Source organism: Arachis ipaensis, chromosome B1, assembly GCF_059453495.1.
Source record: "Arachis ipaensis isolate K30076 ecotype BB chromosome B1, ASM5945349v1, whole genome shotgun sequence".
Lineage (NCBI taxonomy): Eukaryota > Viridiplantae > Streptophyta > Magnoliopsida > Fabales > Fabaceae > Arachis > Arachis ipaensis.
This window is the reverse complement of record NC_142436.1, coordinates 77945252-77971170: the sequence shown is the minus strand read 5'-3', so window position 1 is coordinate 77971170 and position 25919 is coordinate 77945252. Positions and strand designations below refer to the sequence as shown.

Here is a 25919-nt window from a genome sequence, read left to right as displayed (position 1 = left end):
TCAATAAACTAGATCAGCATAATATAGTGCAATTTAGGTAATGCCAAAAGCACAGTGCTCCTCTTCCTTTTGAATGCTTTTCTAAACAAAAACAATACTAAACTAAAAATAAAATAAGGGGAGTGGAGGAAGTCATAATTCCTATCACAATATCTGGTTCTGGTTTTGGAGGTCCATAGCCAGAAGACATTCCCATGCAACCAAGTCCTTGCTGAGACACCTCCAAGCCCTGTGAACCCAGCTTCATTCTTCCAACTTTAGCCATTGTTGTCATGTGAAGATGATGGTAGCACTATGATATCAGTGGAAGAAGCAGAATGAAGCTTTGTGAATGTTAATTGTCAAATGACTACAGCTGTGAAACCTCAAATGGCTGAGTATAGTTATTCTAAACAAGAAAGTAAATATAGTTTTTATAAAAAAAATTGTCCCACTCCCAGCAGCCAGTATAGAATATAGCAATTAGAAAAAGAACCCCACAAACCCACCCCATTTAACTAATCAAACGGTGTACCTAACTTTTATTTTCTTTATAAAAATGTTAATAGGACCTTTCACCTCATATATTTACATTGAAAAACTTACTTGTTAGTACATTCATTCACTTATGACCATAATTTTTAACATAAGAAAAAAATACAAATCACTGAATCATTTAGATATGAAACTTTGCTTTCACCTTGGTCAAAGATTAATAGTAGAAGGCATGGCATTGTTGATGTGCTTAAGTCTTTTGTTTATTAAGACAGAGAAACACACACACATACATGAAGTTATCTGGAACAGAGTTCAAACTTCAGATCACTTAATTAATTGAAAGAACAACTCAACAGCAAGAAAATTAAACAACTTTCCAAGAAGAGAGTGGTGGAGTATCAGAGTTCCTCCAGGTAATTAGATCGCCGGCGTATCTACCACCCTTGACAACATCTGCGGCAGCAAAGGACTCGAGTTCTGCCATTTCTTGTGGTGCAAGTTTCACAGATAAAGCACCAATGTTGTTGTTAAGGTTCTCAAGTTTGGTGGTTCCGGGAATGGGGCAGACATCATTGCCTTGGTGGTGAAGCCATGCCAATGCAAGCTGAGATGGTGTGCATCCTTTCTTTGCGGCCATTTCATTGACCCTCTCAAATATAGTCTTGTTTGACTCCAGGTTTTCAGGTTGAAATTTAGGCAGAGCCTGCAAATGCACAAGGATTTTTTTTTTTTTTTTTTTTTAATGTATGTATCATTGATGAACATTTGAAAAACATAATATAGTAAGATGCAAGTGTTATGAAATGAATATATATTATCATATATCTTTTTAGGTCACCGATCAACAAAATCCTAATAATATTAGTAGGTAACTTATCTACTAAAGTTTGACTTGTTAAGATTTGTGAAAGAATATGTAACTGAGTACAAAACATGATTATGAAAATGACAAGTGATCAGAGCATGAATTTCTATAATCGCACACATATGACACAAACCTTCCTGAAGTCGTCCTGTGATAAATTATCAAGCAACTTTGATCCGGATGAAAAGAATCCGCAGCCAAGAGGACTGTATGCAACAATTCCAATGCCAAGTTCCCTGAAAAGGACAATAGTTGGAAGCCAAAAACTCAGACATTGTATCATGATGTTTTATGAGAAGTCCTAGAAAGAGATTTGCTTGTTAACAAGAACATTAATACTTGTGAATGATTAGATTCAAACCTGCAAGTTGGAATCACTTCTTCTTCAACATCTCTTGACCAAAGAGACCATTCTAACTGCACAGCTGATATGGGATGAACAGCATGTGCTCTTCTGATTGTTGAAGCTGAAGCCTCGGATAGACCAATGTATTTTATTTTTCCCTCCTCAACAAGCTTCTTAAGCTCACCAGTCTTAACTTGAAATTGAAGAAGTGAAAAAAATTGAAGTCATCACACATAAGGTAGTCTATTTTTATTACTTCATGCTCTTAACAATTACCATAAAAGTAGATGAAGTGGATAGATTTCGACAAAAATGGGGATTTTTCTGTTAAATCTTTCCTTAATATTATTTATAAGGACAGGAATAGAGAGACGGATTCCAACATGTATAATTTTGCTAAAAAGTTGTGGGTTGGCTTTGTTCCTCCTAGAGTGGAGCTCCTCACTTAGTTTATAGTTCTAGGAAGACTAAATACAAAGGATAGGCTGTGCAATTTGAAGATGCTTCGGAGTGAGGATGTGAAGTGCGTGCTTTGTGGTTCTAGACCTGAGTCTGTCCACCACATTTTCTTTGCATGTGACTGGTCTTGGAATTTATGGGTTGTGATCCTTCAAAGGTGGGGTCTATCTTGGGTGTGGCCGAATTTAGCAAAAGATTGCTTTGACTGCTGGGTGGATTTAAGGCTTGGTAATATACAAAAGTGTGAATGGATTATTTGCTTCTTTGCAACGGTGTGGACTATATGGAAGGAGCGCAACTGCAGAATTTTTTGCAAGAAGGAAAGATCCTTTGAGGCATGTGTAAGCGACATTCAATTCCTGGTCAACCAATGGTGTAATTATAGGCACAGTAATTATGGTTGAAACTGCTTATTTGTGATTTTTAGTGGTGTGGGTTTGTTTCTCAGGGACTCGTTGTTCGTGTTGTTTTTTTGTTCTGTTGGCGGTCCTAGGCTTCTTAGTGCCTTCGAGGTTTTTGACATTCGTGTAATAGTCTAGATCTTTAGCTTATGTCTTTGTTGTTTTATGTTTGGTTCTTGTTTTGTTTAGTTTAAGTTTCGTTTTTTCTTGTTGTCTGTAGCTTGCTCTCACTTCCCTCTTTGGGATTTAAGTGAGTTCTAAAACTATCAAAAAAAAAAAAAAAACAATTAACATACTAAATGTCAGTTCCATAAAACGGATTGCATTTCCTTAACAATATGATATTCAATCTTGTTAAGTGATGAATAATTCAAACATAAGTGTTCACTGAACTAGTTAAATGTGAAATTCAAGGTTATTAATTTCTCGAGTTAACTCGTAAACTCTTATGGTTCAAGTTGACCTAAAGACTTATTTTATGATAGAGAAAGATTCAAACCGTTATTTCGATTGGAACACGTGTATCGATTCGATGTTGGTAATAGAGATCTATGCAATCAATGTCAAGTCTCTTCAAGCTTCCTTCACAGGCAGCTCTCACATATGATGGATCACCACGGTTCTCATATTTTCCATCATCAGAAATGCGGATACCAAACTTGGTTGCCAATTCAACCTTCTCTCTCACCCCTCCACTCAAAGCCTGTCTCAAAGTTCCAAACATTTCATCATAATATCATATGCACAAGCCAAAACAAAATTGTGACATAAAATTCAAACTTGAGAACTTGCTTAAGAAGAATCCATGATCTATAACAGAGAAGAAAGCAACATAAAATCTTGAATCACTCGTTATTTTTTTCACTTGGATAAGATCAACTGAACTGTTTATGTCAACTTATCTGTCTCCAATTAAGTCCAAGGATCAGAACAACAACAAAAAAGTAAAAAATCAGACGAAAAGTCAAAAGGGTAGGTGAATCAAAGCTCAAGTAGGAACCTTTCCAATCAGAATTTCATTGGTGTGAGGACCATAGACATCAGAGGTATCAAGGAATGTGACACCACTTTGAACAGCATGGTGAATGAGAGCAACCATGTCAGGTTCTGGCTTTGGAGGTCCATAGTAAGCAGACATTCCCATGCAACCAAGTCCTTGCTGAGATACCTCCAAACCTTGTGATCCCAGTTTCATTCTTCCAACTTTAGCCATTGCTGTGTTGTGGTGATGATGTGCTTGCTAGTTGCAACTATGATCAGTGTTCGAAGAGTGATGCAGAAGTTTTATTTGGCTTCTTTGAATGAATGTTCTGAGCTATTTGCCTACTCTTATAAGTAGTTGAAAACTCCATCATGATTGCAAGGCAAAGATTATTAATTAATATCATATTATTAATCATTCACTTCATTAGAAATCATTATGACTAATGAGGATAAATTTATGACTATCTCCATGTTGAAATAGTAGTTACAACACTTAGGTAAAATATATTATTTTTATCAAAGATTATGTACCAGTATATATATATATTTAAGGTTCCGATTGTTGGATACGTTTGTTCTTGATTGGTATATTTCAATACTTTTATTTTTCAGTAGGCACAAAATAAAATAAATTATCTGTAAGAGAATATGCCCTAGGTCTTAATTATGTTGGTTTTCATCTCTGATATGTCTTTATCTTCTTAAATGCAATGAAGTTAAATGGATTTGGTATTTGATAATCTCACTAAAGTTGAGGTTTTGGTGGGCTCAATAAACTAGATCAGCATAATATAGTGCAATTTAGGTAATGCCAAAAGCACAGTGCTCCTCTTCCTTTTGAATGCTTTTCTAAACAAAAACAATACTAAACTAAAAATAAAATAAGGGGAGTGGAGGAAGTCATAATTCCTATCACAATATCTGGTTCTGGTTTTGGAGGTCCATAGCCAGAAGACATTCCATGCAACCAAGTCCTTGCTGAGACACCTCCAAGCCCTATGAACCCAGCTTCATTCTTCCAACTTTAGCCATTGTTGTAATGTGAAGATGATGGTAGCACTATGATATCAGTGGAAGAAGCTGAATGAAGCTTTGTGAATGTTAATTGTCAAATGACTACAGGTGTGAAACCTCAAATGGCTGAGTATAGTTATTCTAAACAAGAAAGTAAATATAATTTTAATAAAAAAAATTGTCCCACTCCCAGCAGCCATTAAAGAATACAGCAATTAGAAAAAGAACCCCACAAACCCACCCCCATTTAACTAATCAAATGGTGGACCTCACTTTTATTTTCTTTTAAAAAATGTTAATAGGACCTTCCACCTCATATATTTACATTGAAAAACTATTGGATCTTGAAGAAATAAATAAAACAAAATGAGTACTTACTTGTTAGTTACATTCATTCACTTATGACCATAATTTTTAACATAAAAAAGAAATACAAATCACTGAATCATTTAGATATGAAACTTTGCTTTCACCTTGGTCAAAGATTAATAGTAGAAGGCATGCCATTGTTGATGTGCTTAAGTCTTTTGTTTATTTAGACAGAGAAACACACACACATACATGAAGTTATCTGGAACAGAGTCCAAACTTCAGATTACTTAATTAATTGAAAGAACAAATCAACAGCAAGAAAATTAAACAGCTTTCCAAGAAGAGAGTGGTGGACTATCAGAGTTCTTCCAGGTAATTAGATCGCCGGTGTATCTATCACATTTGACAGCGTCCACAACAGAAAAGGACTCGAGTTCTGCCATTTCTTGTGGTGCAAGTTTCACAGATAAAGCACCAACGTTTTGGTTAAAATTGTCAACTTTGGTGGTTCCAGGAATGAGGCAGTCACCATTTCCTTGGTGGTGAACCCATGCCAATGCAAGCTGAGATGGAGTGCATCCCTTCTTCGTCGCCATTTCATTTACCCTCTCGAATATAGTCTTGTTCTTCTCCAGATTCTCAGGTTGGAATCTAGGCAGATTCTGTAAGTGAACACATAAGATTAACCAAACTACTTTACTTGTTTAACTATGTTGAGTTAATTAGCAATCATCATTATTATGTGTTATAATGCTAAGTATATAAATAAAGGAGATCAATACAGAAATTAATAGTGACTTCATGATTAAAGTTTGAACCAACAAAAAATTGTAAAAAATGCCAAGCTACACTTAATTATACAAATGCACAAGTAATTAGCACTAATTTGTGTTAACACAAACCTGTCTGAAGTCACCCTCAGACAAATTCTCAAAGGATCTTCATGTTTCTTTGTGGCAAAAGAGAATGAGAAGGATGAAGAGGCCTTATTTGTTCTCCTTTGCAGGCGCCCCAACGCCTAATGCACCGGATTCCATCAGAAACGAGCTGATCAGACAATGCCAGTCTTCTAGCAGTTGCAAACTCCTAGGATGCTACAGGGGTAAAAACAACAAAAATACTTGTGAAGATCCGGTCAGCGTCATGAGTGTTTTTCAAAGATCAATTTGCTTGGAGCCGTCTGGCGATTCCTACACGAGGAGATCAACTTTCGACGCAATCTTAGCCGGCTGCATACCGGTTTTTTTCCATCCAAAGTCAGCTTATGAACAATATAGTTGGCATTTACCAAAAGACTATTTGAGCTACTCTGTGTTCATACCTGAAGGTGATGTTAGAGAGAACAAATGAGAAGGGAAGGTTGAGGATGCATTTGATATAGCTGTTAAGGGTATTATAATATTATTAGAAGAGTAGAAGAAATGAGAAGGGAGATTTCATCATCAACAAACAATGGTTATTATTCTAATGAATGAAGATGGTTCATAAGGTCTCAAATTTGCTCATGGGTTTTTCTCACCCTTTTGGAGATGATCTTGCATGCATGGATGATGTTGTTAGTTAGAAATCTTCATTACAAATCAGTTGAAAGGTCTAATTATTTGGATTTCATTTTTGTGTTTGATCTTCGTCAGAGTCAGAAAAATCTTTGACATATTGAGTTAAGTCTTAGTACTATGAATACCAAATATTACTACATATTGCTTCAATTAGAATAAAAAAATGAAATTCTTACATGATACAAATAGTTATCTTTTTAATGTTTTTCATGACACAAAAAAATTTATGGTTGGCCAGTTGAGTGATTTATAAACATTTTTATTAATTGTTTTAAAAATTCTATGATGAAACCGAGATGTAAACTATGTTTTGTAGAATACATATGAAGTTATCTGCAATAGAATCCAAAAACCACTTCGAAGTTAAGAATACAAAATCAGCAGCCAGAAATTTGAAAGATTCACTGATGTAACCAAATTTATTTCAAAAGGGAACACCTAAATGCACTTCATACTGATCTATTTATTGAAAGTAATAAAGTATCAACACTCCAGAGGGTGAAATGGTAAATTAAACATTAAGTGATGAACTTGATTAAACAGCTTTCCAAGAAGAAAGTAGTGGAGTATCAGAGTTCTTCCATGTAGGTATAAGATTATCTGGATATCTACCACCCTTGACCACATCTGCGGCAGCAAAGGACTCGAGTTCTGTCATTTCTTGTGGTGTAAGTTTCACAGACAAGGCTCCAATGTTGTCGTTAAGGTTCTCAATTTTGGTGGTTCCGGGTATGGGGCAGACATCATTGCCTTGGTGGTGAAGCCATGCCAATGCAAGCTGAGATGGTGTGCATCCTTTCTTTGCGGCCATTTCATTGACCCTCTCAAATATAGTCTTGTTTGACTCCAGGTTTTCAGGTTGAAATCTAGGCAGAGCCTGCAAACACACAAGTTTTTTTTTTATGAACATTTGAAAAACATAATATAGTAAGATGCAAGTGTTATGAAATGAATATATATTATCATATATCTTTTTAGGTCACTGATCAACAAAATCCTAATAATATTAGTAGGTAACTTATCTACTAAAGTTTGACTTGTTAAGATTTGTGAAGGACACCAAGTTTTTAAATAGGTGAAAATATGTAACTGAGTACAAAACATGATTATGGAAATGCACAAGTGATCAGAGCATGAATTTCTGTAATCGCACACGTGACACAAACCTTCCTGAAGTCGTCCTGTGATAAATTATCAAGCAACTTTGATCCGGATGAAAAGAATCCGCGGCCAAGAGGACTATATGCAACAATTCCAATGCCAAGTTCCCTGAAAAGGACAATAGTTGGAAGCCAAAAATTCAGACATTGTATCATGATGTTTTATGAGAAGTCCTAGAAAGAGATTTGCTTGTTAACAAGAACATTAATACTTGTGAAGGATTAGATTCACACCTGCAAGTTGGAATCACTTCTTCCTCAACATCTCTTGTCCAAAGAGACCATTCAATTTGCACAGCTGTTATGGGATGAACAGCATGTGCTCTTCTGATTGTTGAAGCCGATGCCTCACTTAGACCGATGTACTTTATTTTTCCCTCCTCAACAAGCTTCTTAAGCTCCCCCATCTTGATTAAATTTTACAAGGGAAAAATTTGAAGTCATCATACACAACCCTTAATATATGTAATTATCTCATATCCTAGCTCTAGGATTGTAACAGATGTCAATTCCAAAACATGTCGCATACTCACATTTCCTTAACTATATGATATAAAAGCTTGGAAATAGACTAAAGCATTATAGGATACAAAGACATATATTCTAAATGCAGATTGGGGTTATTGTATAGCACAATACAGGGCTAAGTAAGTTCTTTGTTGATGCAAACATTGTGATTCAAACCTACCAAATTACATAATATACTACCAAATTGTAAGTTAACCTATGTATATCTGGAATAATAGTAGACAATTTACAAGGTTCAACTTCCCTGAATAAATAATTTCAAGTTGGTGATAACAGAGCTATCATAAGGCAAAGAAAGAAGAACAAAGAAAGGGGTAAAACCGTGACTTCAATTGGCACGCGAGTATCAACTCTATGCTGGATATAGAGATCAATGCAATTAATGTCAAGTCTCTTCAAGCTTCTTTCACAGGAAGCTCTCACATATTCTGGATCTCCATGGATCTCAAACTTCCCATCCTCAATAAAATTGATTGAAAACTTGGTTGCCAATTCAACCTTCTCTCTCAGCCCTCCCTTCAAAGCCTGCCCCAAAATTGAAATTAACTACAACAAAAGTACATGATATCTTCACATAGAAAAAGTAGATATCCCAAGAACATTTTTTATTTTTGTTTTGGTTACTCAGCATATCCACCATCAAACACAATGACTAATCCTCAAAAGACATGATACAAAATTTTCTGTCTTATTTTATCTCAGGAGATAGCAACTAACTACTATATGCAAATAGCATTAGTCTAATTAAAACTAAGGAACTTCTCAGAAGAACATAAGGAATCAAAAGAAAATCCAAAAGGGTATCTGAATCAAAGTTCAAGAAGGAACCTTTCCAATTAGAATTTCATTGGTGTGAGGGCCATAAACATCAGCAGTGTCAAGGAAAGTGACCCCACTTTGAACAGCATGCTGAATGAGAGCAACCATGTCAGGCTCTGGTTTTGGAGGTCCATAGACAGCAGACATTCCCATGCAACCAAGTCCTTGCTGAGACACCTCCAAGCCCTGTGATCCCAGCTTCATTCTTCCAACTTTAGCCATTGTTGTGATGTGAAGATGGTAGTAACACTATGATATCAGTGATCAGAATATATAGAAGAAGCTGAATGAAGAAGCTTTGTGAACGTCTCTCACTTCTCAACTAAAAAGCAGCTCACACTTCATAATTCGTATATTATACATCTATAATAACAAAGGTGATGAATTTTAAAGGAAATATATATTTTTGTCAAATATTTCTCCACAAAGCATAAAGCTTATCAAAACCATTTACAGGATTAGTATTTTGTAAAAAGAAGAAAGTGTGTAATTTTCTTTTTCAAAAAGAAAAAATGACTTAATTCACTTTTATTGGTTCACATAATATTTCTTATTCATTTCTTTTCTTTTATTATAAATTTTTTATTTTTTTATTCTAATGCACACATGACACTTGTTTTTATATTCTTGATCATATAAAACACATCTTTCTGTCCTATTGATAACATTCACTTTCGAAAGGAATCACTTTAAAGATGCTGTTTTTTTTTAAAGAAAAAATTATATACTGCTATAAAGAGTGTGCAAATGTTTTTTTTTCTTAGACCAAAGACTTGGCATATGGACATGGTATCAGTCATGATCACACACCTTTCTAATATTTTACTGGTCTAAGGTTCTGCATATGATGATAGTGTATTTTGTTTTTTGTTGTTTTAAAGTAAATATTTAATTTTGTTCTTAAAATTGTACTGTTGAATTAATTTGATCTTTAAAATTTTTGGGAAAAAAAAAGTGAGTTACATTAGTTTTGGTAAATACAAGGAGGAAGAATGAATAGAGTAAATTATCATTTTTTGTATATTTTCATATTTTGTCAAATTTCAATCATTTTTAGAAGGTCAAAATATTATTTTATTTTTATTTCAAGGGTTATTCTGTAAAATTTTTTTTGAATCTTTTGGTAATAAAATAGTATTTTACCCGTAAAAGTAATATTATTGACTAAAAAAAAATTGTTAGTCACCTAAATTTTCTCATTTTTTATTTTCAAAAAAAAAAAAAAAAAGTTCACTGAATCATTCAGATATGAAACTTTGCTTCCACCTTAGTCAAAGATTAATAGTATAAGCCTTTTGTTTATTTAGACATAGAAACACACACATCAAGTTATCTGCAACAGAGTTCAAACTTCAAACCACTTAATTAATTAAAAGAACAAATCAACAGCAAGAAAATTAAATATCTTTCCAAGAAGAGAGTGGTGGAGTATCAGAGTTCTTCCATGTTCTCAGATCTCCGGCGTATCTATCACCCTTGACAGTGTCCGCGGCAGCAAAGGACTCGAGTTCTGCCATTTCTTGTGGTGCAAGTTTCACAGATAAAGCAGCAATGTTTTGGTTAAAATTGTCAACTTTGGTGGTTCCAATGCAAGCTGAGATGGAGTGCATCCCTTCTTCGCAGCCATTTCATTAACCCCCTCGAATATAGTCTTGTTCTTCTTCAGATTCTCAGGTTGGAATCTAGGCAGATTCTGTAACAGAACACATAAGATTAACCAAGCTACTTTACTTGTTTAACTTTGTTGATCAAGAAAACTGTATTCTGTTTAATGTGTTCAGTTAGCAATCATCATTATTATATGATATAATGCTAAGTATATAACTAAAGCAAGATCAATACAGAAAATACAGAAAATAATAGTGAGTTCATGATTAAAGTTTGAACTAATGAAAATTTGTAAAAAATGCCAAGGTAGCTCAAGTAATTAGCACTAACTTGTGTTAACACAAACCTGTCTTAAGTCACCATCAGATAAATTCTCAAGTAACTTTGTTCCTGATGAAAGGAATCCTCTCCCCAGAGGATTATATGCAACAATTCCAATACCAAGTTCCCTGAGAAGTATAAAATTTAGAAGCCATGAAACTAAATTGTGGATCATATATTTATATTGATGATATAGGCTAAGATAATCCAATCATATAGATCATAGTAACTTCTATACAATCTATGCCGTTGGATCATCTTAGTGTTTCAAACATCTAGTTATTCATTCTCTTTAAACTGCACCTGCAAGTTGGAACCACTTCTTCTTCAACATCTCTTGACCAAAGAGACCATTCTAACTGCACAGCTGATATGGGATGAACAGCATGTGCTCTTCTGATTGTTGAAGCTGAAACCTCGGGTAGACCAATGTATTTTATTTTTCCCTCCTCAACAAGCTTCTTAAGCTCACCAATCTTAACTTGAAATTGAAGAAGTGAAAAAGTTGAAGTCATCACACATAAAGTAGTCTATTTTTATTACTTCATGCTCTTAACAATTAACATACTAAATGTCAGTTCCATAAAACAGATTGCATTTCCTTAACACTATGATATTCAATCTTGTTAAGTGATGAATAATTCAAACATTAGTGTTCACTGAACTAGTTAAATGTGAAATTCAAGGTTATTAATTTCTCGAGTTAACTCGTAAACTCTTATGGTTCAAGTTGACCTAAAGACTTATTGTATCACAGAGAAAGATTCAAACCGTTATTTCGATTGGAACACGTGTATCGATTCGATGTTGGTAATAGAGATCTATGCAATCAATGTCAAGTCTCTTCAAGCTTCCCTCACAGGCAGCTCTCACATATGATGGATCACCACAGTTCTCAAATTTTCCATCATCAGAAATGCGGATACCAAACTTGGTTGCCAATTCAACCTTCTCTCTCACCCCTCCACTCAAAGCCTGTCTCAAAGTTCCAAACATTTCATCATAATATCATATGCACAAGCCAAAACAAAATTGTGACATAAAATTCAAACTTGAGAACTTGCTTAAGAAGAATCCATGATCTATAACAGAGAAGAAAGCAACATAAAATCTTGAATCACTCGTTATTTTTTTCACTTGGATAAGATCAACTGAACTGTTTATGTCAACTTATCTGTCTCCAATTAAGTCCAAGGATCAGAACAACTAAAAAAAATAAAAAATCAGAAGAAAAGTCAAAAGGGTAGGTGAATCAAAGCTCAAGTAGGAACCTTTCCAATCAGAATTTCATTGGTGTGAGGACCATAGACATCAGAGGTATCAAGGAATGTGACACCACTTTGAACAGCATGGTGAATGAGAGCAACCATGTCAGGTTCTGGCTTTGGAGGTCCATAGTAAGCAGACATTCCCATGCAACCAAGTCCTTGCTGAGATACCTCCAAACCTTGTGATCCCAGTTTCATTCTTCCAACTTTAGCCATTGCTGTGTTGTGGTGATGATGTGCTTGCAAGTTGCAACTATGATCAGTGTTCGAAGAGTGATGCAGAAGTTTTATTTGGCTTCTTTGAATGAATGTTCTGAGCTATGTGCCTACTCTTATAAGTAGTTGAAAACTCCATCATGATTGCAAGGCAAAGATTATTAATTAATATCATGTTTTTAATCATTCATTTCATTAGAAATCATTATGACTAATGAGGATAAATTTATGACTATCTCCATGTTGTAATAGTAGTTACAACACTTAGGTAAAATATATTATTTTTATCCAAGATTATGTACCACTATATATATTTAAGGTTCCCATTGTTGGATTACGTTTGTTCTTGATTGGTATATTTCAATACTTTTATTTTTCAGTAGGCACAAAATAAAATAAATTATCTGTAAGAGAATATGCCCTAGGTCTTAATTATGTTGGTTTTCATCCCGGATATGTCTTTATCTTCTTAAATGCAATGAAGTTAAATGGATTTGGTATTTGATTATCTCACTAAAGTTGAGTTTTTGGTGGGGTTCAGTAAACTAGATCAGCATAATTTAATGCAATTTAGTTAATGCCAAAAGCACAGTGCTCTTCTTCCTTTTGAATGCTTTTCTAAACAAAAACAATACTAAACTAAAAATAAAACAAGGGGAGTGGAGGAAGTCATAATTCCTATCACAATATCTGGTTCTGGTTTTGGAGGTCCATGCTTGCTGAGACACCTCCAAGCCCTGTGAACCCAGCTTCATTCTTCCAACTTTAGCCATTGTTGTAATGTGAAGATGATGATAGCACTATGATATCAGTGGATGAAGCTGAATGAAGCTTTGTGAATGTTAATTGTCAAATGACTACAGCTGTGAAACGTCAAATGGCTGAGTATAGTTATTCTAAACAAGAAAGTAAGTATAATTAAAAAAAAAAAAATTGTCCCACTACCAGGAGACATTATAGAATATAGCAATTAGAAAAAGAATCCCACAAACCCACCCCCATTTAACTAATCAAATGGTGGACCTCACCTTTATTTTCTTTATAAAAATGTTAATAGGACCTTTCACCTCATATATTTACAGTGAAAAACTATTGGATCTTGAAGAAATAAAATAGAACAAAATGAATACTTACTTGTTAGTTACATTCATTCACTTATGACCATAATTTTTAACATAAAAAAAAATACAAATCACTGAATCATTTAGATATGAAACTTTGCTTTCACCTTGGTCAAAGATTAATAGTAGAAGGCATGCCATTGTTGATGTGCTTAAGTCTTTTGTTTATTTAGACAGAGAAACACACACACATACATGAAGTTATCTGGAACAGAGTTCAAACTTCAGATTACTTAATTAATTGAAAGAACAAATCAAGAGCAAGAAAATTAAACAGCTTTCCAAGAAGAGAGTGGTGGACTATCAGAGTTCTTCCAGGTAATTAGATCGCCGGTGTATCTATCACCCTTGACAGCGTCTGCAGCAAAGGACTCGAGTTCTGCCATTTCTTGTGGTGCAAGTTTCACAGATAAAGCACCAATGTTTTGGTTAAAATTGTCAACTTTGGTGGTTCCAGGAATGGGGCAGACACCATTTCCTTGGTGGTGAACCCATGCCAATGCAAGCTGAGATGGAGTGCATCCCTTCTTCGTCGTCATTTCATTAACCCTCTCGAATATAGTCTTGTTCTTCTCCAGATTCTCAGGTTGGAATCTACCAGATTCTGTAAGTGAACACATAAGATTAACCAAACTACTTGACTTGTTTAACTATGTTGAGTTAATTAGCAATCATCATTATTATGTGATATAATGCTAAGTATAGTTAATAATAGAGTATACTATTAGTAGTTTATTATTAATAAATTTTAATTAAAATATTAATTAAATATATAATTATTATAATTTAATTAATGTTTAATATTATATTAATATTATAAAATTAACATAAATTATTAATACTAAATATATTAGATTATATACATAATATATAATTAGTTAAATAACATTAATAGTCCATTATATTATAGTAGATAATTAATATATAATTAATAATTATATTACATATAATTATACATAACATTAAATATAAAAATTAATAAACATTATATAAACATAACAATTATAATTATTATATTTATATTTTAATATAAATAATATATATTATTATAATTTAACAATATATTTAATTAATATTATAATAATAACTTAATAATTAGATATATTATTATTACTTATAATAAAATATTATAATTATAAATATTTATTAATATATAATAGAATTATTAATATTTATATTAACAAATTATATATTAATATTAAGTTTAAATATATATTATATATAATATTATAAATATAATTATAATTATATAATTAAAAAAATTAATAATATTAATATATAATTATTATATAAAGTTTATATATAATTACTTACATATACTTATAATTTATTAAATATATTATATATTTAAATTAATTAATATATTTTATATATAATTATTTAAATAATTAATAATTTAATAATTTAATATAGTCTTGTTCTTCTCCAGATTCTCAGGTTGGAATCTACCAGATTCTGTAAGTGAACACATAAGATTAACCAAACTACTTGACTTGTTTAACTATGTTGAGTTAATTAGCAATCATCATTATTATGTGATATAATGCTAAGTATATAAATAAAGGAAGATCAATACAGAAATTAATAGTGACTTCATGATTAAAGTTTGAACCAACGAAAAATTGTAAAAAATGCCAAGCTACACTTAATTATACAAATGCACAAGTAATTAGCAGTAATTTGTGTTAACACAAACCTGTCTGAAGTCACCCTCAGACAAATTCTCAAAAGATCTTCATGTTTCTTTGTGGCAAAAGAGAATGAGAAGGATGAAGAGGCCTTATTTGTTCTCCTTTGCAGGCGCCCCAAGGCCTAATGCACCGGATTCCTTTAGAAACGAGCTGATCAGACAAGGCCAATCTTTAGAAGTTGCAAACTCCTTGGATGCTACAGGGGGAAAAACAACAAAAATATTTCTGAAGATCCGGTCAGCATCATGAGTGTTTTTCAAAGATCAATTTGCTTGGAGCCGTCCGACGATTCCTACACGAGGAGATCAACTTTCGACGCAATCTTTGCCGGCTGCATACCGGTTTTTTTCCATCCAAAGTCAGCTTATGAACAATATAGATGGCATTTACCAAAAGACTATTTGAGCTACTCTGTGTTCATACCTGAAGGTGATGTTAGAGAGAACAAATCAATTATCAATGACACATTGGCTAGGGTTTCTAGGACTAGAATTTCTAAGATGAGAGAAGTTATTATTCCAAGAGTTACATAAAATGAACCAAGGTCTAGATTAGGGAAAGTTGAGGATGCATTTGATATAGCAGTTAAGGGTATTATAATATTATTAGAAGAGTAGAAGAAATGAGAAGGGAGATTTCATCATCAACAAACAATGGTTATTATTCTAATGAATGAAGATGGTTCATATGGTCTCGAATTTGCTCATGGGTTTTTCTCACACTTTTGGAGATGATCATGCATGCATGGATGATGTTGTTAGTTAGAAATCTTCATTACAAATCAGTTGAAAGGTCTAATTATTTGCATTTCATTTTTGTGTTTGATATTCGTCAGAGTCAGAAAAATCTTTGACATATTGAATTAAGTCTTAGTATTATGAATACCAAATATTACTATATATTGCTTCAATTAGAATAGAAAAATGAAATTCTTACATGATACAAATAGTTATCTTTTTAATGTTTTTCATGACACAAAAAAATTTATGGTTGGCCAGTTGAGTGATTTATAAACATTTTTATTAATTGTTTTAAAAATTCATGATGAAACCGAGATGTAAACTATGTTTTGTAGAATACATATGAAGTTATCTGCAATAGAATCCAAAAACCACTTCGAAGTTAAGAATACAAAATCAGCAGCCAGAAATTTGAAAGATTCACTGATGTAACCAAATTCATTTCAAAAGGGAACACCTAAATTCCCTTCATACTGATCTATTTATTGAAAGTATCAACACTCCAGAGGGTGAAATAGTAAATTAAACATTAAGTGATGAACTTGATTAAACAACTTTCCAAGAAGAAAGTGGTGGAGTATCAGAGTTCTTCCATGTAGGTATAAGATCATCTGGATATCTACCACCCTTGACAACATCTGCGGCAGCAAAGGACTCGAGTTCTGTCATTTCTTGTGGTGTAAGTTTCACAGACAAGGCTCCAATGTTGTCGTTAAGGTTCTCAATTTTGGTGGTTCCGGGTATGGGGCAGACATCATTGCCTTGGTGGTGAAGCCATGCCAATGCAAGCTGAGATGGTGTGCATCCTTTCTTTGCGGCCATTTCATTGACCCTCTCAAATATAGTCTTGTTTGACTCCAGGTTTTCAGGTTGAAATCTAGGCAGAGCCTGCAAACACACAAGTTTTTTTTTTTTATGAACATTTGAAAAACATAATATAGTAAGATGCAAGTGTTATGAAATGAATATATATTATCATATATCTTTTTAGGTCACTGATCAACAAAATCCTAATAATATTAGTAGGTAACTTATATACTAAAGTTTGACTTGTTAAGATTTCTGAAGGACACCAAGTTTTTAAATAGGTGAAAATATGTAACTGAGTACAAAACATGATTATGGAAATGCACAAGTGATCAGAGCATGAATTTCTGTAATCGCACACGTGTGACACAAACCTTCCTGAAGTCGTCCTGTGATAAATTATCAAGCAACTTTGATCCGGATGAAAAGAATCCGCGGCCAAGAGGACTATATGCAACAATTCCAATGCCAAGTTCCCTGAAAAGGACAATAGTTGGAAGCCAAAAATTCAGACATTGTATCATGATGTTTTATGAGAAGTCCTAGAAAGAGATTTTCTTGTTAACAAGAACATTAATACTTATGAATGATTAGATTCAAACCTGCAACTTGGAATCACTTCTTCCTCAACATCTCTTGTCCAAAGAGACCATTCAATTTGCACAGCTGTTATGGGATGAACAGCATGTGCTCTTCTGATTGTTGAAGCCGATGCCTCACTTAGACCGATGTACTTTATTTTTCCCTCCTCAACAAGCTTCTTAAGCTCCCCCATCTTGATTAAAATTTACAAGGGAAAAATTTGAAGTCATCATACACAACCCTTAATATATGTAATTATCTCATTTCCTAGCTCTAGGATTGTAACAGATGTCAATTCCAAAACATGTCGCATACTCGCATTTCCTTAACTATATGATATAAAAGCTTGGAAATAGACTAAAGCATTATAGGATACAAAGACATATATTCTAAATGCAGATTGGGGTTATTGTATAGCACAATACAAGGCTAAGTAAGTTTTTTGTTGATGCAAACATGGTGATTTAAACCTACCAAATTACATAAACTACCTAATTGTAAGTTAACCTATGTATATCTGGAATAATAGTAGACAATTTACAAGGTTTAACTTCCCTGAATAAATAATTTCAAGTTGGTGATAACAGAGCTATCATAAGACAAAAAAAGAAGAACAAAGAAAGGGGTAAAACCGTGACTTCAATTGGCACGCGAGTATCAACTCTATGCTGGAAATAGAGATCAATGCAATTAATGTCAAGTCTCTTCAAGCTTCTTTCACAGGAAGCTCTCACATATTCTGGATCTCCATGGATCTCAAACTTTCCATCCTCAATAAAATTGATTGAAAACTTGGTTGCCAATTCAACCTTCTCTCTCAGCCCTCCCTTCAAAGCCTGCCCCAAAATTGAAATTAACTACAACAAAAGCGCATGATATCTTCACATAGAAAAAGTAGATATCCCAAGAACATTTTTTATTTTTGTTTTGGTTACTCAGCATATCCACCATCAAACACAATGACTAATCCTCAAAAGACATGATACAAAATTTTCTGTCTTATTTTATCTCATGAGATAGCAAGTAACTACTATATGCAATTAACATTAGTCTAATTAAAACTAAGGGAACTTCTCAGAAGAACATAAGGAATCAAAAGAAAATCCAAAAGGGTATCTGAATCAAAGTTCAAGAAGGAACCTTTCCAATTAGAATTTCATTGGTGTGAGGGCCATAAACATCAGCAGTGTCAAGGAAAGTGACCCCACTTTGAACAGCATGCTGAATGAGAGCAACCATGTCAGGCTCTGGTTTTGGAGGTCCATAGACAGCAGACATTCCCATGCAACCAAGTCCTTGCTGAGACACTTCCAAGCCCTGTGATCCCAGCTTCATTCTTCCAACTTTAGCCATTGTTGTGATGTGAAGATGGTAGTAACCCTATGATATCAGTGATCAGAATATATAGAAGAAGCTGAATGAAGAAGCTTTGTGAATGTCTCTCACTTCTCAACTAAAAAGCAGCTCACACTTCCTAATTCGTATATTATACATCTATAATAACAAAGGTGATGAATTTTAAAGGACATATATACTTTTGTCAAATATTTCTCCACAAAGCATAAAGCTTATCAAAACCATTTACAGGACTAGTATTTTGTAAAAAGGAGAAAGTGTGTAATTTTCTTTTTCAAAAAGAAAAAATGACTTAATTCACTTTTATTGGTTCACATAATATTTCTTATTCATTTCTTTTCTTTTATTATAAATTTTTTATTTTTTTATTCTAATGCACACATGACACTTGTTTTTATATTCTTGATCATATAAAACACATCTTTCTGTCCTATTGATAGCATTCACTTTCGAAAGGAATCACTTTAAAGATGCTGTTTTTTTTTTTAAAGAAAAAATTATATACTGCTATAAAGAGTGTGCAAATGTTTTTCTTAGACCAAAGACTTGGCATATGGACATGGTATCAGTCATGATCACACACCTTTCTAATATTTTACTGGTCTAAGGTTCTGCATATGATGATAGTGTATTTTGTTTTTTGTTTTTTGTTGTTTTAAAGTAAATATTTAATTTTGTTCTTAAAATTGTATTGTTGAATTAATTTGATCTTTAAAATTTTTTTTAAAAAAGTGAGTTACATTAGTTTTGGTAAATACAAGGAGGAAGAATGAAAATAGAGTAAATGATCATTTTTGGTATATTTTGCCAAATTTCAATCATTTTTAGAAGGTCAAAATATTATTTTATTTTTCTTTCAAGGGTTATTCTGTAAAAATTTTTTTGAATCTTTTGATAATAAAATAGTAGTTTACCCGTAAAAATAATACTATTGACTAAAAAAAATTGTTAGTCACATAAATTTTCTCATTTTTTATTTTCAAAAAAAAAAAAAAGGTTCACTGAATCATTCAGATATGAAACTTTGCTTCCTTAGTCAAAGATTAATAGTAGAAGGAATGCCATTGCACTTTTGATGTGCTTAACAACTTAAGCCTTTTGTTTTTTTAGACATAGAATTATAGAAACACAAACACATCAAATTATCTGCATCAGAGTTCAAACTTCAAACCACTTAATTAATTAAAAGAACAAATCAACAGCAAGAAAATTAAACATCTTTCCAAGAAGAGAGTGGTGGAGTATCAGAGTTCTTCCATGTACTCAGATCTCCGGCGTATCTATCACCCTTGACAGTGTCCGCGGCAGCAAAGGACTCGAGTTCTGCCATTTCTTGTGGTGCAAGTTTCACAGATAAAGCAGCAATGTGTTGGTTAAAATTGTCAACTTTGGTGGTTCCAGGAATGGGGCAGACATCATTTCCTTGGTGGTGAACCCATGCCAATGCAAGCTGAGATGGAGTGCATCCCTTCTTCGCCGCCATTTCATTAACCCTCTCGAATATAGTCTTGTTCTTCTCCAGATTCTCAGGTTGGAATCTAGGCAGATTCTGTAACAGAACACATAAGATTAACCAAGCTACTTTACTTGTTTAACTTTGTTGATCAAGAAAACTGTATTCTGTTTAATGTGTTCAGTTAGCAATCATCATTATTATATGATATAATGCTAAGTATATAACTAAAGCAAGATCAATACAGAAAATACAGAAAATAATAGTGAGTTCATGATTAAAGTTTGAACTGATGAAAATTTGTAAAAAATGCCAAGGTAGCTCAAGTAATTAGCACTAACTTGTGTTAACACAAACCTGTCTTAAGTCACCCTCAGATAAATTCTCAAGTAACTTTGTTCCTGATGAAAGGAATCCTCTCCCCAGAGGATTATATGCAACAATTCCAATACCAAGTTCCCTGAGAAGTATAAAATTTAGAAGCCATGAAACTATATTGTGGATCATATATTTATATTGATGATATAGGCTAAGATAATCCAATCATATAGATCCTAGTAACTTCTATACAATCTATGCCGTTGGATCATCTTAGTGTTTCAAACATCGAGTTATTCGTTGTCTTAAACTGCACCTGCAAGTTGGAATCACTTCTTCTTCAGCATCTCTTGACCAAAGAGACCATTCTAACTGCACAGCTGATATGGGATGAACAGCATGTGCTCTTCTGATTGTTGAAGCTGAAACCTCGGATAGACCAATGTATTTTATTTTTCCCTCCTCAACAAGCTTCTTAAGCTCACCAATCTTAACTTGAAATTGAAGAAGTGAAAAAGTTGAAGTCATCACACATAAAGTAGTCTATTTTTATTACTTCATGCTCTTAACAATTAACATACTAAATGTCAGTTCCATATAACAGATTGCATTTCCTTAACAACATGATATATTCAATCTTGTTAAGTGATGAATAATTCAAACTTTAGTGTTCACTGAACTAGTTAAATGTGAAATTCAAGGTTATTAATTTCTCGAGTTAACTCGTAAACTCTTATGGTTCAAGTTGACCTAAAGACTTATTTTATCACAGAGAAAGATTCAAACCGTTATTTCGATTGGAACACGTGTATCGATTCGATGTTGGTAATAGAGATCTATGCAATCAATGTCAAGTCTCTTCAAGCTTCCCTCACAGGCAGCTCTCACATATGATGGATCACCACGGTTCTCAAATTTTCCATCATCAGAAATGCGGATACCAAACTTGGTTGCCAATTCAACCTTCTCTCTCACCCCTCCATTCAAAGCCTGTCCCAAATTTCCAAACATTTCATCATAATATCATATGCACAAGCCAAAACAAAATTGTGACATAAATAAGAAATGGCATTATTCATTTATAAAATTCAAACTTGAGAACTTGCTTAAGAAGAATCCATGATCTATAACAGAGAGAAAAGCAACACAAAATCTTGAATCACTCATTATTTTTTTCACTTGGATAAGATCAACTGAACTGTTTATGTCAACTTATCTGTCTCCAATTAAGTCCAAGGATCAGAACAACCAAAAAAAAAAAAAAAATCAAAAGAAAAATCGAAAGGGTAGGTGAATCAAAGCTCAAGTAAGAACCTTTCCAATCAGAATTTCGTTGGTGTGAGGACCATAGACATCAGTGGTATCAAGGAATGTGACACCACTTTGAACAGCATGGTGAATGAGAGCAACCATGTCAGGTTCTGGCTTTGGAGGATCATAATAAGCAGACATTCCCATGCATCCAAGTCCTTGCTGAGATACCTCCAAACCTTGTGATCCCAGTTTCATTCTTCCAACTTTAGTCAGCTTGGTCCTTGCATCGTCCAGAGCAGCATGCAATATGGCTGCTTCCTCGTCACAATTCACGAATTCCTGAGCGACGTTAAAGAAGTGTGTACATAACCCTTTGTATAAGTTACGATTCTCATCCGAACGACTCACGTCGTGACTACTCTTAATGTAGGTGTGCTTGCGCTTTATATTCTTGCTCCAACGAGGGAGAACATAGCAGATAGGTACTCTGTTTACTTTATAAAAGAAAAACACAACAAGACAGTGACAACACAGTATGCCTGAATTCTCAAACATGTTGCACTCACATCGAACTTTCTGAGTCGAACGGTCAAAATAAACGTCGTATGTAATATAGCGAATCTTTTCGTTAGCTAATTTTTCTTCTTCCACCTTCACACAATCCGAGTCACCTTCTTGTGTAACAGCACGGATGGTGCAATCATATCTTTTACGGAACTCCATTTGGATATCCCTAAACATGTTGCTAGTGTATTCCTGTTGAAATTGTCTCTCAATGGTAGAGCTAGATGTACACAGGATAACTCCTCTAGAGTCTGCAGCATCATTTTCCAGTTCTTTCTACTCTTTGTTCCTAAGTACATTGTCGTACTCATAGATGAACTGAATCAAGCTAGTCTTGCTATATAAGAATTTTCCGTAGAATGCGTGCATACTCTCACTCTTTTGCATACTTTTCATAGCAGCCCAAAATTCACCCTTAAAAAAGATTGGAACCCACATCTGTCGGTTGTTGTAAAGTTCTACACAAAACAAATCATTCATAGAGCCAGTTAGACTCAACCAGAAGACCACAATTACATAACCAACAAAAACCGCGAAAAGAATACATTTTCAGAAAACAATACAAGCACATGACAAACATAAGCAATAACGAAGCATGATATAATTTTAAAGTAACGAACCTGATAGCCATGTGTTGTGATCTAGGTTGCACTCATTTATGAATTCAGTCCAATCATCTTTGAATGACTCAACCGAATGAGAATTCCATACAATGTCACTCAATTTAGCATTCAACTCTTTGAACTGAGCATAACCTCTGAGCTTTTGCGATATCTTTTTCAATATGTGCCAGATGCACCATCGGTGGCGTGTATGGGGTAGGACCTTCCTAATTGTACTAAACATGGCCTTGCATTGGTCGCGAGTGATGATTCCCTGTGGCACAATTCCCATGCATTTCACCCATTGCATGAACACCCACTCAAAATTATGAATGTTCTCGTTTCCTAGTAGAGCACAACCAAGAAGAGTGTACTTTCCATGGTGATTGACACCGACAAAAGATACGAACGATAATCCATGCCTACACGAACAACAACCACATGTAAGAACATTTGACTATTACAAAACAAAAAAGTTTTTAACAATTCCACGTAAATACATATTACTTGTTTGTACTATATGTGGTATCAAACAACACCACGTCTCCATAATATTTATACGATGCCCTGCACCTTGCATCTACCCAAAGTACACTCCTAAACTTGTAATCATCGTCAATATTTATTGCATAAAAGAAGTTTGGATTGATCTCTTTCATTCGTATAAAGTAATTTAACATCTCTTTAACATCCGCATTGACACCAATAGACCGGAGTTTGGATGTAATATAATTCCTCACTTCCTTTTCTAAGAAACTCAGGTTCGACGATCCACCAATCTCATTAGCCAGTGTTAAATATGTCTTATTGGGTTGTATGTCAACCTCATCGTTATCTTCAATCACGCATTTAGTATGCATGGTCAACTCTCTATACTCATGGTAGTGCACCGTCTTTTTAGGAGAACATGGATGCGAATGCTTCAATTCTACCTTCAACAACACCTAATCTTTCTTCTCTCTATCAAACTTCACATATATCTTTGCTCTACATCCCATGGCTGCAATCGTTTTCTTCCGTGTTGCTTCTTTCGCACGAGACTCGCGAAAACCCTCCCGATTACAATGAATAGATTGGTTAATTGGTTTCTTGAATTCCTTTATCGTCCTGTCAAATGTTGTGGTCCTAATTTTACTTATGAAACCGACTTTTTTTGCATAGGTCGCATAAAATTCTTGTGCCAGCCAACTCTTGGTATTTCTTCTTTGCAAAGGCCACTGTGATCCGGTAACTGTATATCAATTCACAACAAATATCACTTAATGACACAAATGATTAATAGTGAATTCTAAAATCTCGTTATTGTTAAATCAACAATAAATTACAATTTGAACTTCATGACTCAGTTTCGTCTCATCACTTTCTAGCTCAGTAACGCCCATAACTTCCATGATCTGCAATCGAACACAAACAAATAAAGCCAAACAAAAGAACCAAACCAAATATCGTACCAAAAAGTAAATATAAAAAAAATAAACAACCAATCAATGACCAAAAAAATTCAGATAAACATGCAATAAGAGACATTCAATTATATTAAATCATCCAACAAAAAATAACCATCTCAAATTTTTTATTTTTAAAACTCCAATATATTAACATAAAATCAACATTTTTGTTTATATTACATGTATAATGATTTAAAAAAAAATGTTATTATTACTTTTCATCTTTCATCGGAATTGTTATGAATGCAACTCCAAAAAAGTAATAGGTATAACAACAAATACACATAAAATATAATAGAATAAACCATTTACATTAAGAACAAACATCTCATTTGTATGAAAAATAAACATTTTCATGCAAATAAAATCTTCGCTGCATACCTTGTCATCACGTTGACCTTCCACAAGGCATAAATTCACAATGTTGCCATTTGAATGGGTAGAATGGTCATGTAGGAGGATGGGGCATTAGAACTTCCTTCATCCATTGATGACTCCGTCAACAGTCCCAATAGCACGCCTTCAACCCCAAACACGGTAATGAGCTTGGGATAGCAGCAGTGGCGACCACCTTGGTGACCACGAGACAACAGTTGCGGCGGCGGTCCTAGTGTCGTGAATCGGACGGAAGGAGCACAGGATCGTGAAGGAAACACACCGGCTACGGCTGCGTCTGCACGGGTGCAGTAGGGGACAGCGGCGTTCTCGGAAGGAAAGGCACCTCGTCACAAAGCTGTCTCCGCGCGAAGACAGCGAATTGTGGATGTGAACCAGAGAGGGGCTGTGTAGGCTACGCGACGGCCATTAGAATGAATTTATGGTGGGATTGGGAGTAACCGTAGTAGTATGAATGTGTTTAGATATTAATCCTAATTTTCAAATTTTAAAATCTGATAATAATTAATTAATTAAGAATTTGAATTTTAAAATGGACTTTGCTAGGTTTGTGAATAATATGAATAATGGGCTTTAAAATTGGTCCAATAAAGTAAAAATGCACTACATTCTTAAATTATCCACCTAAATCTTAATATTAGGATAATCATCTGTATACCTAGTGAATTGAACATCCGATATATTAATTATTTACATTGTTTAGAATTTTCATTGTCTACCTATACATTTTTCTTTTAAAATTAGTTTTACCTTCCTTTTTTAATCTGTTGTTCGCGTTGTTTACTATATGCAGTTTTACCTTCCTTTTTTAATCTGTTGTTCGCGTTGTTTACTGTATGCGTATGCGTTGTTTCCCTATACTTCCTCATATCCTATTATTAATCATTCATTTCATTAGAAAACATTACGACCGATGAGGATTAGTTTATGACTATCTCCATGTTGAGTAGTAGTTACAACACTTGGATAAAATATATTATTTTTATCCAAGATTATGTGCCACTGTATATATTTAAGGTTCCCATTGTCGGGTTACATTTGTTCTTGATTCGAATATTTCAAGACTTTTTTTTTTCAGTAGGTACAAAATAAAATAAATTATCTGTAAGAGAATATGCCCTAGGTCAAATCATTTGTAAGGACAAATCAATAAGAAGAAACTTGAAAATTTGATGCTACTAAATACCGGAAATTTTTTTGGTGAGGAATAAAGTCAGGTAAAAAGTAAAGATTGTAACTAAATATTTGAG

At 33.8% G+C, this 25919-nt stretch overlaps 6 protein-coding genes and 1 pseudogene across 8 annotated transcripts; all 7 read right to left on the bottom strand.

The window, feature by feature from the left end:
* Positions 1-691: 691 nt before the first annotated feature.
* LOC148577167 (putative aldo-keto reductase 2) lies at positions 692-3891 on the bottom strand. The gene is made up of 5 exons (XM_088501527.1): positions 3549-3891; positions 3048-3251; positions 1704-1876; positions 1476-1578; positions 692-1180 (listed from the first exon to the last, which is right to left on the bottom strand). The coding sequence occupies exons 1-5, from the start codon at positions 3759-3761 to the stop codon at positions 842-844; spliced, it is 1032 nt and encodes a 343-aa protein (XP_088357653.1). The 5' UTR covers positions 3762-3891; the 3' UTR covers positions 692-841.
* Positions 3892-5181: 1290 nt separating this feature from the next.
* Positions 5182-6003, bottom strand: LOC148577166 (putative aldo-keto reductase 3). The gene is made up of 2 exons (XM_088502849.1): positions 5980-6003; positions 5182-5520 (listed from the first exon to the last, which is right to left on the bottom strand). Exons 1-2 carry the CDS (start codon positions 6001-6003, stop codon positions 5182-5184), a joined length of 363 nt encoding a protein of 120 aa, XP_088358975.1.
* An 805-nt stretch (positions 6004-6808) lies between these two features.
* On the bottom strand, positions 6809-9987 carry LOC148577165 (putative aldo-keto reductase 2). The gene is made up of 5 exons (XM_088501519.1): positions 8934-9987; positions 8427-8630; positions 7812-7984; positions 7584-7686; positions 6809-7294 (listed from the first exon to the last, which is right to left on the bottom strand). The coding sequence occupies exons 1-5, from the start codon at positions 9144-9146 to the stop codon at positions 6953-6955; spliced, it is 1035 nt and encodes a 344-aa protein (XP_088357645.1). The 5' UTR covers positions 9147-9987; the 3' UTR covers positions 6809-6952.
* Positions 9988-10202: 215 nt separating this feature from the next.
* On the bottom strand, positions 10203-12582 carry LOC148577164 (putative aldo-keto reductase 2; annotated as a pseudogene). Its single transcript, XR_015902376.1, has 5 exons — positions 12125-12582; positions 11625-11828; positions 11157-11329; positions 10879-10981; positions 10203-10617 (listed from the first exon to the last, which is right to left on the bottom strand). The product of XR_015902376.1 is annotated as a putative aldo-keto reductase 2 (transcript).
* A 1130-nt stretch (positions 12583-13712) lies between these two features.
* LOC148577163 (putative aldo-keto reductase 2) lies at positions 13713-18811 on the bottom strand. Of its 2 annotated transcripts, XM_088501526.1 has the most exons (6): positions 18419-18811; positions 17911-18114; positions 17299-17471; positions 17071-17173; positions 16651-16777; positions 13713-13936 (listed from the first exon to the last, which is right to left on the bottom strand). In XM_088501526.1, the coding sequence occupies exons 1-6, from the start codon at positions 18629-18631 to the stop codon at positions 13728-13730; spliced, it is 1029 nt and encodes a 342-aa protein (XP_088357652.1). In that variant the 5' UTR covers positions 18632-18811; the 3' UTR covers positions 13713-13727. The 2 variants fall into 2 exon arrangements, with proteins under 2 accessions (XP_088357652.1, XP_088357651.1); XM_088501525.1 differs by lacking the exon at positions 13713-13936 and having other exon boundaries at positions 16217-16777; positions 18419-18794.
* A 1033-nt stretch (positions 18812-19844) lies between these two features.
* On the bottom strand, positions 19845-21914 carry LOC148577162 (putative aldo-keto reductase 2). Its single transcript, XM_088501531.1, has 5 exons — positions 21720-21914; positions 21192-21395; positions 20722-20894; positions 20445-20547; positions 19845-20183 (listed from the first exon to the last, which is right to left on the bottom strand). Exons 1-5 carry the CDS (start codon positions 21912-21914, stop codon positions 19845-19847), a joined length of 1014 nt encoding a protein of 337 aa, XP_088357657.1.
* A 585-nt stretch (positions 21915-22499) lies between these two features.
* Positions 22500-23685, bottom strand: LOC148577161 (protein FAR-RED IMPAIRED RESPONSE 1-like). The gene is made up of 3 exons (XM_088502847.1): positions 23333-23685; positions 22844-23247; positions 22500-22681 (listed from the first exon to the last, which is right to left on the bottom strand). Exons 1-3 carry the CDS (start codon positions 23683-23685, stop codon positions 22500-22502), a joined length of 939 nt encoding a protein of 312 aa, XP_088358973.1.
* Positions 23686-25919: the final 2234 nt, after the last annotated feature.

Excerpts from the sequence above, each read along its gene's own strand:
- LOC148577167 (XM_088501527.1), bottom strand. The coding sequence starts at position 3,761 with ATGGCTAAAGTTGGAAGAATGAAACTGGGATCACAAGGTTTGGAGGTA. Across the intron at positions 1,877-3,047 it reads GTGTTCCAATCGAAATAACG|ACTGGTGAGCTTAAGAAGCT; the intron begins GTTTGAATCTTT and ends TTTCAAGTTAAG. Across the intron at positions 1,579-1,703 it reads GAAGTGATTCCAACTTGCAG|GGAACTTGGCATTGGAATTG; the intron begins GTTTGAATCTAA and ends TGTCCTTTTCAG.
- LOC148577166 (XM_088502849.1), bottom strand. The coding sequence starts at position 6,003 with ATGACGCTGACCGGATCTTCACAA. Across the intron at positions 5,521-5,979 it reads CGCTGACCGGATCTTCACAA|AATCTGCCTAGATTCCAACC; the intron begins GTATTTTTGTTG and ends GTTCACTTACAG.
- LOC148577165 (XM_088501519.1), bottom strand. The coding sequence starts at position 9,146 with ATGGCTAAAGTTGGAAGAATGAAGCTGGGATCACAGGGCTTGGAGGTG. Across the intron at positions 7,985-8,426 it reads GCGTGCCAATTGAAGTCACG|ATGGGGGAGCTTAAGAAGCT; the intron begins GTTTTACCCCTT and ends AATTTAATCAAG. Across the intron at positions 7,295-7,583 it reads CACAGGACGACTTCAGGAAG|GCTCTGCCTAGATTTCAACC; the intron begins GTTTGTGTCACG and ends GTGTGTTTGCAG.
- LOC148577163 (XM_088501525.1), bottom strand. The coding sequence starts at position 18,631 with ATGGCTAAAGTTGGAAGAATGAAGCTGGGATCACAGGGCTTGGAAGTG. Across the intron at positions 18,115-18,418 it reads ATGAAATTCTAATTGGAAAG|GCTTTGAAGGGAGGGCTGAG; the intron begins GTTCCTTCTTGA and ends ATTTTGGGGCAG. Across the intron at positions 16,778-17,070 it reads CACAGGACGACTTCAGGAAG|GCTCTGCCTAGATTTCAACC; the intron begins GTTTGTGTCACA and ends GTGTGTTTGCAG.
- LOC148577162 (XM_088501531.1), bottom strand. The coding sequence starts at position 21,914 with ATGAAACTGGGATCACAAGGTTTGGAGGTATCTCAGCAAGGACTTGGA. Across the intron at positions 20,895-21,191 it reads GTGTTCCAATCGAAATAACG|ATTGGTGAGCTTAAGAAGCT; the intron begins GTTTGAATCTTT and ends TTTCAAGTTAAG. Across the intron at positions 20,184-20,444 it reads CTGAGGGTGACTTAAGACAG|AATCTGCCTAGATTCCAACC; the intron begins GTTTGTGTTAAC and ends GTTCTGTTACAG.
- LOC148577161 (XM_088502847.1), bottom strand. The coding sequence starts at position 23,685 with ATGCATACTAAATGCGTGATTGAAGATAACGATGAGGTTGACATACAA. Across the intron at positions 23,248-23,332 it reads ACCACATATAGTACAAACAA|GCATGGATTATCGTTCGTAT; the intron begins GTAATATGTATT and ends TTGTTCGTGTAG. Across the intron at positions 22,682-22,843 it reads TCACAACACATGGCTATCAG|AACTTTACAACAACCGACAG; the intron begins GTTCGTTACTTT and ends TGTTTTGTGTAG.